Source organism: Lampetra planeri, chromosome 10 (genome assembly GCF_965212315.1).
Source record: "Lampetra planeri chromosome 10, kcLamPlan1.2.h2, whole genome shotgun sequence".
Lineage (NCBI taxonomy): Eukaryota > Metazoa > Chordata > Hyperoartia > Petromyzontiformes > Petromyzontidae > Lampetra > Lampetra planeri.
Genome location: NC_136116.1, coordinates 14,582,299 through 14,594,860, shown reverse-complemented (window position 1 = coordinate 14,594,860; position 12,562 = coordinate 14,582,299). Strand labels below are relative to the sequence as shown.

Below are 12,562 nucleotides of genomic sequence, written 5' to 3'. Positions count from 1 at the left end.
AAAAACGGAGGACCCGGATAAAAAAATCCACGCGACTACAGTGAGAGAGACACGCAAACTCCAGATATGCCTCGCCACTGCGGGGAGGTTTTTGCTGTACTGCTGGGAGCACACAGAGGCGGTGGTTTTAATAAATGTGTGCGTGGGTTATAAACTGCCTTGCCCAGAGATCAAATCGAAGCAGCCATCGCTGCATTGTCAATCCAGCGTGCAAACAATTACAGCCACTGCAGCGTCAATGCTCATGTGAACTTTAATATGAGCATCTTTTCTCGTGTTGTGCTTGCCTGAATTTAGTTAACGTTTGACGTTACTTCTGAAACTTTCCCAGGTAATTAAAATCTACGCATCAACAATGTGCACGGGATGTCGAAGCAATTCCACACAGCATTTATTTATTCACGGTGCACGTTAATATTAAACATTTAGAAAGTGCTCACGTAATTACGACAATTATAAATGATTTATTTGTTCTTTACATTTTTAATTATTTATGTGCTAATAGCATTGCAACCATTATGCTAATTCTATTACACATGGAGATATGTATTATTCAAATAGTGGTTATTTTTAATTGTTTACCCCACTCACCTCTTGGAAACCAGCCCGTGGTAAGAGCAGCGTGGCGAGAGTTAACATTGCAGCTCATGACTATTCATTGTACCTGCTCATGACTATTCATTGTAACTGCACGAACAACCTTCAAATCGCAACATTTCAATGTGTGGCTTTGTGCATAATTATACCTGTGCTAATTTATGATTTTACTTTGGATTTTTTTTTATCATCATTACCGTACAAACATAACATGCATAATAATCGCCATCACGAATAAGCATACATCTCTCATAAATAATTAGTTTCACAACTTACCTCATTTCAATAAACACCCTCTGGTACGGACATATCTGTCTTCAGCGAAGGTCATCTATGATGTGATAAATAATTACATCACGTGAAGATATTTTCGCCTCGTAATTTAAAGTGCTACACCCATTTTTTTCATATAAGTGCTTCCAGTTGAGTGCATTTCATACTTTATAATGCACATACGGACATTTATAACCCACTTTCAATTCTACTGAACTGAATATATAGCGCGTTTGCAATACATAACAGATGTTTAAAATAAATAATACAAGGCATTGTGAATAATGGTTTCGGTGAAGGCTTTCCCTCACGGTTCAGTGTTGCTTCCACCCACCGCACACTCGTGCCACGGGAACTTCTGCCATCGCCAGATCTCTGTGGCGGCCTACCTCCCCAACGTCAATCCTCTCCTCTGGCTTCCGTTTGGTGCCACGGGGTTGTCTGCCCATTGTTTGTGGCCATGCTGGTCAGTGCGGGTTGGTGCACGGGATATCACAGAACTGATTCCGTCACGACTCACCACTAATGTTAACCACGGCCTGAACTCAGCTGGTTAGCCGTTGTGCCACCTCATCGCCCACAGTCGTGCGCGTTTCGAGTGTGGTATTATTGTGGGCGTGCGAGTGTGCTCTGCATGCGACTGCATTGCACGTTCAATAATTGAGTGAGATCATGCCACGTTTGGAAAAGCCGTGGCTTGGGGCCATACTTTGTTATGTAGTTCATGAAATTGTTCCATTTCGCACTAAATGTCAGCAAACCAAACTTTGCTGTGTGAATAGTTTCCATCAATCAGCGTCTGTGCCGCTATAAGGTGCACGCGTACGTTTACAAATGGTTGCTCGCAGGCGATGGGATTCAAGAAGTAATTTTCTGAGAGTGATGTGCATGCTGAATCATGAGTGGCTACTTTAAAGGTTGCCTCCATCAAACCTATTCAGTTTTCCAATGGTCAGGAGCATCATGATGTATTTCTCGCATTCGTCAGTTTCTCGTAAAAAATCATCTTATCGCGATTTAAATACCGCGTGGTGTTTTGGGAAAAATATGCTTTTTGAATTATAAAATTAAAGGATGCTCTAGATATATATTAACGCATTCATACAAAGGTGGGGAATGCACTCACACATATCCTGAAATCCATTCTTGATTCTCAATTATTTAAGAATCTGTTCTTTCTTTTTTGTCTCGTTTTTATCATCGCATTTGCATTGTCTGCAATGTTGGTGTCGTCCGTACCGCCTCTTCTGTTAAAGACGTTTTCTATGGCAGATACTCCATTAAAATTCAATGCAAAATGGATTGAGATTTTAACGTGGAAATCACCATGGAAAGAATCGTAATTTATGCAAGAATCGTCCAGGACAGGATCATAGGAATTGAATGCAAATTTTTGCAGAAATTGTTCCGGATCTAATCAGAACATGTACAACACTCAAGCAGCTTATGGTCGTGTATTGCATAGCTGCAGACTGCTATGAACAATCACAGTGTTCAGGAAAGTCAAGCCGGAGCACACCAGCATCTTAACATGTCATTTAAACCTCAGCAAGATCACGTCATTATCAGTCTGAGCCAGCCCCACCGTCACATTTGGTTTAAGCGGACATCTCCCGTCGAGGGGAGTCGGGGGACAGTTATGCGTGGAGCTCAATTTCCAATCTGACCCAACGAACCCACCGCATTTCAGATAGCCGTGCAGATGGGCATTCAAAATTCGCATTTGCGGAGGTTAAGTGGGGTGGAGGTGACATGCGGCTGTAGATTGAGCCAAGTGAGATGTATCAGTCAAGGCAAATGTTTCTGTACATGCTTTGCTCACTTGTGAGTGTATTTACCGCATTTCAAGGCCCGTTTTCAGATTGATTTGCGATTTCTATGTCTGTGGAACTGTTGGTAAATGCCCACGTATCTCATGGCGCTGTGAAACTTTTGGAAAGAAAAAAAAATCGTGCAAAGAGCGTTCGCGTGATTAACGGAGTTAGAGAAATCTGAACAACAACAACAGCAGCAACAACAGCAGCAGCACAATGTGTGGGTCCGGAGCGCACACAACGCGTGCCGGTGCGAGAGCCCCCGGTGCGACAACTTTCGTGATTTCCAAAGAAGTGTGTTGTTGTTGTTGTTGCTGCTGTTCTTGTGGGATGGATCGACGTTGACGACAACATGTGCACGATCGCACCATCATTATGGTGATGGAGTCAAACTGTTGGCTAATGTAAAAAGTTCAGCCATTAAGCGATGTTACGCCAATAAATAGCATGTGCATTGACTTGTCAGAACACTGCGCTTTTGAGAGCCGAGCAAAGTACATGAAACGCGGCGTGCTTGACATGGAATAGCATGCATCACATTAACCTCTGCTGCTCTGTGGCTCTGAGCGAAGTTTCATCTACTTTGCTAATGCACCCTATTTGAATTCACGGTAATGGTGTACAGTAAGAGGGCGTATAGAACAGTGCAGCTGATGCGAGGTTAATGCAACACATATCTAGCACTGTGGGCCGATGGACATCGCATAGCGCAATTTAACATATCAAAACATACCATTACTACCGTCAGGTTTGTGGCTGTAGTTTTGGCTCGAGTCAACGTTGACATTAACATGATGATGGCGCATGCCGTTTGTCATCCACGCCTCACTATCTCGTTAATCTGTCAGTTGGCACCAGCATACTCTGACGATATCCCACCGTTGGCTGTATGCCTTTCCTTGATCACTTGTTTTTGGATGCCAACTCGATGCCCACTCGGGTGTTGCTCGCAGAAGGGGGAGCAGTGGTTTCTGGTGTTATTCATGGACGATTTTTTTTAAAATTGTACTCTTTCAGATGCACTTCTGTGGCCGTCTGGAACGCTCGTTCCGATTACCATGGTTGGATATGTACGGTGTGAAAAAAGTGTAGCATTCACACACACGCTTACCGCCACCGCCAGCCCCCACCACTGCCTCAAACACGCGATGGCAGCAAGTCCTGGACATTGCACGCAATTTCCATGCCACATCAACTGTGACGTTGGCTTGCGATGGATGATTATATCTACAATAATCAAACACTAACACAGACAAGCAAATAGCTGTTGGCCAGGTCTGGCAGCACAGCTGCAAAGCAGTATTACAGTAGGTTATGCATGTATGTTGAACTTCTTTCACACCGTACATATCCAACGGTGCGAATTGGAGGTGCCGCAGGAGCGCATCTGAAAGCGTGCGATGCGGTGACCGTTTTTGCTCGACTACTGGCAACAAATCCACTAGGACCGTGAACATTGGAAAGCTGCCGATGTAACACCCAACGATGTAACACCCAACGATGTAACACCCAACGATGTAACACCCAACGATGTAACACCCAACGTTGTAACACCCAACGATGTAACACCCAACGATGTAACACCCAACGTTGTAACACCCAACGATGTAACACCCAACGATGTAACACCCAACGTTGTAACACCCAACGATGTAAGACCCAACGATGTAACACCCAACGTTGTAACACCCAACGATGTAACACCCAACGATGTAACACCCAACGTTGTAACACCCAACGATGTAACACCCAACGATGTAAGACCCAACGATGTAACACCCAACGATGTAACACCCAACGATGTAACACCCAACGATGTAACACCCAACGATGTAACACCCAACGTTGTAACATCCAACGATGTAACACCCAACGATGTAACACCCAACGATGTAACACCCAACGATGTAACACCCAACGATGTAACACCCAACGATGTAACACCCAACGATGTAACACCCAACGTTGTAACACCCAACGTTGTAACACCCAACGATGTAACACCCAACGTTGTAACACCCAACGATGTAACACCCAACGATGTAACACCCAACGATGTAACACCCAACGATGTAACACCCAACGATGTAACACCCAACGATGTAACACCCAACGATGTAACACCCAACGATGTAACACCCAACGATGTAACACCCAACGTTGTAACACCCAACGATGTAACACCCAACGATGTAACACCCAACGATGTAACACCCAACGTTGTAACACCCAACGATGTAACACCCAACGATGTAACACCCAACGTTGTAACACCCAACGATGTAACACCCAACGATGTAACACCCAACGATGTAACACCCAACGATGTAACACCCAACGATGTAACACCCAACGATGTAACACCCAACGATGTAACACCCAACGATGTAACACCCAACGATGTAACACCCAACGATGTAACACCCAACGTTGTAACACCCAACGATGTAACACCCAACGATGTAACACCCAACGATGTAACACCCAACGATGTAACACCCAACGTTGTAACACCCAACGATGTAACACCCAACGTTGTAACACCCAACGATGTAACACCCAACGATGTAACACCCAACGTTGTAACACCCAACGATGTAACACCCAACGATGTAACACCCAACGATGTAACACCCAACGTTGTAACACCCAACGATGTAACACCCAACGTTGTAACACCCAACGATGTAACACCCAACGATGTAAGACCCAACGATGTAACACCCAACGTTGTAACACCCAACGATGTAACACCCAACGATGTAACACCCAACGTTGTAACACCCAACGATGTAACACCCAACGATGTAACACCCAACGATGTAACACCCAACGATGTAACACCCAACGATGTAACACCCAACGATGTAACACCCAACGTTGTAACACCCAACGTTGTAACACCCAACGTTGTAACACCCAACGTTGTAACACCCAACGATGTAACACCCAACGATGTAACACCCAACGATGTAACACCCAACGATGTAACACCCAACGATGTAACACCCAACGATGTAACACCCAACGTTGTAACACCCAACGATGTAACACCCAACGATGTAACACCCAACGATGTAACACCCAACGATGTAACACCCAACGATGTAACACCCAACGTTGTAACACCCAACGATGTAACACCCAACGATGTAACGATGCTCCTGCCTCTTGTACTCGTGCCAGCCGTCCCCGTGCGAGCGTTGCCGGTGCGAGTCCAACGGGGAGGTGGCGTGCGTGGTGGCCGAGTGCTCCGACCCGGAGTGCGTGAACCCCCTGTACGAGCCCGAACAGTGCTGCCCCATCTGCAAAAATGGTAAGGACGTTGAAGAGTGCAGGCCTGCAATTGCTTTCTCATGAAATAACGAAACTCTTAAACCATTTATATTATGTTACACATTTATATTTGACCATGTAAGGCCCACTGAGCTATATAGCTCTATTTCAGAAGCAACTTGGCTATCACAAATGATAGCCCAACGAAGTGGCTTATCACGTGCAAATGCGTAGCAGGCAAATACTACATTTGGAGGGGAAAATCCGAGGACCCGAAAAAAGTTCCACACGACCACGGAGAGAACATGCAAACTCCAAATATACAGGTGTACACGGTTAGAATCGAACCCACGCCCTCCTGCATTAGCAGGCGAGTGAATTAACAACTGACCACCGCGGCGCTCATGCCGCTGCTGATGGAAGAGCCTCACTTCGAGGGAGTTCTCCAGAGCCCTTCCAGAGGCGTCTTGGGCCCATTCTTCCACAGCGGCTTGACAACTTGGAACACAGATTTTCTATTTCAGCAGGAAGAGCCCGAAATGCTGTGAGACTCTAATTCACGAGTCGGAGTAACCACACTTTACCCCACTACGCGTGATAGAAGCACGGAGAATTAAGATGTTGCCAATAACATTGTAACCGTTTCGCACTCTACTGTCCATGTTTACACTCAGAGCGTGGGCCACCGAGATTCACTCCCTGTAACGTTACACGCGAATGTTCTACAGATGTTTAATCTGTTGAAGTACGTTGAGGTTTAACAGTTTGCTTTCTATAATAAAAGTGCATATAATCGATGAACAGTGCACCAATAGCTGAACCACATCTCAACTATGTCGTCTTCTCACTATTCCTTTATGATTTAAGGCAGAAAGAGGGTTGGGCAAATGTCTGATTCGTATCGAAATCATGAACTTTACAAAGGATGACTTTACCTGTGTTTAGTTTGTTGTGCTTTCCCCTGCACCTCCCATTAGCACGGTTAGTTATGTACGGTGCGGAGGAAGTTCAACAGACATGCTTACCTCGAATACAACACGATGAACAGGTGGTCTTCTTTCGATTTAAAGCTTTCGTGACTGCAGGGATTCATCTTCTTGGTTCTTTCGGTAAAGTCACGTAGAAGGGAAGTAATAAAATAATAAAAATAAAACATAATAAAATATTATATTATATTATTTTATTATGTTTTATTTTTATTATTTTATTACTTCCCTTCTACGTGACTTTACCGAAATAACCAAGAAGAGGTGGTCTCTATAAAATCACAATTCCCACCGACCCCTCATGAGTGGTGGCGATTGAGTTCGACCTCCGTGGATCGTCGAGTGGTTTTGTTTGGTGGTGTAATGGATGCAATGCATCCACACGCTTTACACACTACTCAATTTTTCAAGCCATTATTGTAATAACATTTTACAGAGTCTTTACTGGTAATTACTTTCACTTAGTTGCCTTAATTAACAATGTAAATGGAACAATTATGTGTACTCAACTGCCCACTGCACAAATGCTTCTCATGTTCACACCCCAAGTTTAATAGTGTGCTAAATTCCAATGGTTGAAGTCCCCACAGTGCAGGTGGCACACGCATTACAGAGGCCCTTCAGCAAACCGCCATCTCGTGCAATGCCAAGAGACATGCATAGAGACAGTTGGTACTCAATTACTGCCGTTTAATTGCTTGGTTGCATGCCACCAACACCATTCGGAGCCAGCCTTCTGACATCCAGAAGTGTACATCTGCTTCCATGCTAATTTCCATCACCAATAGAGTCCACCGAGCTACATAATGTTTTAAACAAAAGAAGAACAATCACGCATGCATAGATTCTGTAATGTTTTCCAATACTTACTCAGAAGTATTAAGATTACGTTCCAAGCGGGATCACATCACACATGATGACACCATTGCATGATGTCACACTTAATGACATCATCCGATTGGCTGTAAACGCAAACACGTTTAGCACAGGGTTTTTTTAATCACCAGATTTTGAACATCACTTTTATCAATGTGCCCAATTTTCTACTGGGAAAGTCCATAACAAAAACACACCTTCATACTCGAGTTTTACTCCTACTGGGTCAAGTTGTCATGACCCTGCCCCATTTATAGACACAGACGTACAGATAGACAAAGCTAATGCAGATTAACACGTAAGCTTTCGCGACCAATATTATTCATAATAAACGTTTTTGGGTTAAATCGCGTTATTTATAAATGTGTCGTAATCCTCCACCACCCGACACGGCCAATCAGCAAAAAAGTGTCACGTTGACAAAAGACAAATAGTTCACACTACTTTAGCCCACCGGTGTGTTGAAGAGTGAATCCACAACATTTTCAATTTTTGAGTACGACGTTTCGCTGCTAATTACATCCAGCATCATCGGACAATTCGCCAGAGCTCATGCATTCACGATTTCAACCTAACATCGCTGAACACCGCTGCACAACAACAACAACACAGGAAGGCAGGAGCTGGCCCACTGCTCGCCGCTAAGCAGGCGAGGCACGAGAATCAGCAAATGGAGGGAGAACGTGGCTTGGCAGTCCGGAGCGACGCTGCTGAAAACAGGAGGTTTCGTTGAATGTTTTCGTTGAATGTTTTCGTCGCCAAATGCTGTACGCGAACCGGACAGACCTGACACGTGGTACAGACACTTTTCCCAGGCACACGAGAAAAATATGCCGTTTACATGATGCAATTTTCTACGTATTAACCATCCTAGTGGAGTCAGGTGTATGCGTTCACAAAATACACTTGATACACAGCAGTGGATCTTTTGACCTATTAACCATACACCTTGAAGCACCGGACCAGATATGATCAATGCATGAAGTCAGAATTGTATTAAATAATAACCTAGAAGTGGAAGTTGGTGACAAGACAGTCAATATATTGATTCTTAAATGTGTATATGGAATGTGCTTTCAAGTGTAAAATGTATCTTTATAGTGTAGTTATTTTTTTCGTGCATTTATACTCTATATTATTATGTTGCTGTATTTTAGGTAGTTTTTTACCTGCACATTTTTTCAGAATTTATATTTGTATTGAAACCTTTTAACAAAGTGAACAGAGTTGCGAGTACATTCCTAGGATATACAGTACCAATAGATATTTGGATATCAAATCCTATCAATCATCCTGTTTTCTTATCATCCTGGTGTGCTTTCAAAAACTTCCCGAGGCATAAACATGTTGATGTGCTCTCCAGTTGTGTACCACCAACGGATATCTTCCACTTTCTCGCGAGCTTGGTGTAAGTTTCGATTTTCTCCTAATTATCTTGAGCCCAACATTGCAGCCGAGAGCAGCTTCACCTTTCAGTTAACCGCACACCTCCACAGTGTCTCTTTTAGAACGTGCAGTAGGAAAGGTAACATAACTAGATGGGACATACATGTTATGATGAGATGAACCAAAAATCATATACACATATTGCTCACCTTTCACAGTTAAGCCCTAATAAATTCAGAATATAATGTATCTATTTAGTAAAAAAAAAAATCTATGTTTTGAGACAGTATTTGAAATCATGCTCAAAAGAAAATTGTTTCCATGTTCATATCACTTGTGAAAGAAATTTTGTTCCAAGATATAAATACAATGTTTATTTATAAACCGACTTGCAGACTTATTGAGATGGGATAACACCACATTCCTTACAAAGAACGTTGTACCAACGTTTACACGACTTCTTTCAGCCAAGAGAGTAACTTACCGAGCATAGTATTGCGTCATGAAAGGCATTGTGCTGTTTTTGTGTTCTCCATGTTTCCCAACCCGCTGCTTCGTCTCCGCATTGTGAAGGTGGGAACTGCTACGCCGGCACGCGCATCATCCCAGCCGGCCGCGAGGTGAAGGTGGATTCGTGCACCGTGTGCATCTGTCCGAGTCCTGGCGGAGGTGGCCACTCAGACCGCCAAGCCACGTGTGTCAAGCGCGAGTGTCAACGCAGCTAGCCCTGGCTGGCTGCCCATTGCCAACAGTAGATGCTGCAAAGAATAACATCCCCCATGCTTTGCATTTGCATTGAAATGTAATGGAATATTTCTGTTTGGGGGGGGGGGGGGGGGGGTGATTTGTGTGCAATTCAGTGGCCTCCAGGGGCCAATACTTTAGGGATACTAATGAGGTGCATTTTAAGCGGCAAAACTTTAATGGGAGCGATTTCTCTCCATCGCCAATAATAGTGGAATAATTTTGGATGTTTTCATGATTATAACATCCCAAAATATACACTTCTCTAAAACACAACGAGGTCCTGTCACCTCAGGTGGTATTGACAAGTTTCATATGTGTTTCAGGTCTATCGAGCATATGTGGAATTTGAGTGTTCACCTTGCACGTTTATACTTTTCCCTGCAGGACTAATTTCCTTCCAAGTGCTAAAATGCTGACCACGGGAATTGGCAGAATATCATTTTCAATTCTTGCGAAATTGCCTCCAAGATTCAGTTCGGCTTTTCAGATAAACATACAATTTAAATGAAGGCATTTACCGCTTTAATTCTATAGTTTTTAGTTCTGCAATGGTTTACCCATTAAAAAATTGTTTAAGTACCCAATTAAAATAATTGAAAGTCTGGCAAGCTAGCACCATTTGAGACGAGGCTCAAAAGAAAGCTGTCTCTGGTGTGGACCAATCAGTTTCAAGCACAATGCATATATTATCAGTTTGTTTTCTGTTTGCATTTTGACCACAAGTATTGTGGTTAATGCAGACATGATTCCTTGTAAAAAGGTTTCAGTTTTGTTGCCAGAAAAAGGGGGAAAACCCCTATTCTTAGCTAAAATTATTAAATAATGATAATACTGAATATATCAAATTTCAACTTAAATCCATTTGTCAATCCACTGCTGGATGGAGGCCTCCTTACTCCGTGTCATCCATTGGGACTGTTTGACCACCATACTTCACCATGGCAGTCACTGCAGGTAGGTGAAGGGAATGAGACCTAGGACTGTAATTCACAGCACAGGTCTCGATATGCAACCTCTAAGACCCACATGATGATCCATAGATAGATACCCAATGGATTGTAACGACACTATTTCAACAAGGAACTGGATATTGTGAAAACAGCGTCTCCATATCTTATAGAGGCGAGTATTGTAATACTTGTATTGAGATTGGTGGGAGACGTGGAGAGGATATTAATTTCAATGTTTTTGTTCCTAACTTTCTCCTTGAACAGATCACCCTATCTTATAAGATGTATGTGTGCTCGTAAGCAGTAATGCATTTTAAAGATAACATGCAGTTAGTTCAAACCCTCTAAGTAAATAATTTACGGTGCCAAAACAATTATAGAAAAGGTATTAAAGGAAAGACAAACTGCAAAATAATATTCTATTTTAAAGAACAAATTGAGACCTTCAAAACAGAAATCAAACGTGTTTTAATTTAAAAACAAAATCTTGTTACTGACCAAAATATCGGCCATGAGGTTGCATAAATGCATCTGTTTTTAACTTTATATGAAGGCAAAAAAGGTATTGGAATTTCATGGCTCAAAACGGAGAATGTTTCACGACTGTGGAACGACGGAAGAGAAGCATTTGTCCCAGATGTCACGTGGTGTGTGCTGATGGGGCACAGCACTCAGCGGCTTGCTCATGCCGAGCCTGCCAACAGCGAAGGTCAGGAGTAGACTTTGTCTTTCATGACATAACGTAAGGCATGTACAAATCAGCTGTACTCTATTACTGCGCTTAAAATGTGATTTAAAATGGGGCCTTTGTGTAAAACAAAGATTCATTGATTTTTATTTCCCTTTTGTGCTGATATTCCTCGTTATCACAGCAAATTGAATTGATTTTATGCGTTCAGTGTCAGCGTTTTCTGAGCCTTGTTTTATGGATTTGTGGGGTTGGAAATACCGCGATGCTGCGATGGAACACGTGTTTATTGTGATACTTTAACAACACAAATGCCCTGCATGATGATACGGCATATTTGGAATTACATCGGTGGATTTACACTCACACGGAACATAACGTACCATCGATCCACACCATAAAAAAAACTCAAAGACACTGCACGTGCCCATGTGTGCTCATGATTTCTAAAGGATTGAATGTGATTGCGTGTACATGAAGCCACATAACTGTGCAGAATGCGTAACGTAGCAAACTAACCTGCCATACACCATACACTCAGATGGCTAATTTAAATTTAGTACACTAAGCCGTGTTCCATCTTTGAGGAATATTCACGCCCTCCTGGCTTTTCATATTTTCCAAACAGTTGAAGTTAATAATTAAACACGCTCAAAATGTGGTGGATGTGTGCCTCACCATTGCTGGTGTTTGTCCGATATAACTGCATATGTTACACACAAACCTTCCCAATGCACATTTCGCAAATTTACATTTGAAGTTAGGTGAGACGTGAAAGTGCTAGTATTTTATATTTCCTGTTGAACAGTATTTTCCAGGTCTACTGGCATGTCAAAGCATGAGTACATGTGGTGTTTGCACCATTGTTGTAGCACAAGGCCCTCACGAAGGCGCCACTGTGCTTCACTGACAAACCACATTCTGCCGTAGCTTCACAGGAAGGAGCAATGGTTGGCACGTGGCTTTAGA

General features: G+C 42.9%; 1 protein-coding gene across 1 annotated transcript in view; it reads left to right on the top strand.

The window, feature by feature from the left end:
- LOC144721070 (von Willebrand factor C domain-containing protein 2-like) overlaps positions 1 to 10,041 on the top strand; it is a 28,224-nt gene extending 18,183 nt beyond the window's left edge. The window contains exons 2-3 of the mRNA XM_078598404.1: positions 5,871 to 6,000; positions 9,782 to 10,041. Coding sequence (XP_078454530.1) covers positions 5,871 to 6,000; positions 9,782 to 9,933 — 282 coding nt within the window. The 3' untranslated portion in view covers positions 9,934 to 10,041. The remainder of the gene's footprint in view (positions 1 to 5,870; positions 6,001 to 9,781) is intronic.
- The last annotated feature ends 2,521 nt before the right edge of the window (positions 10,042 to 12,562 follow it).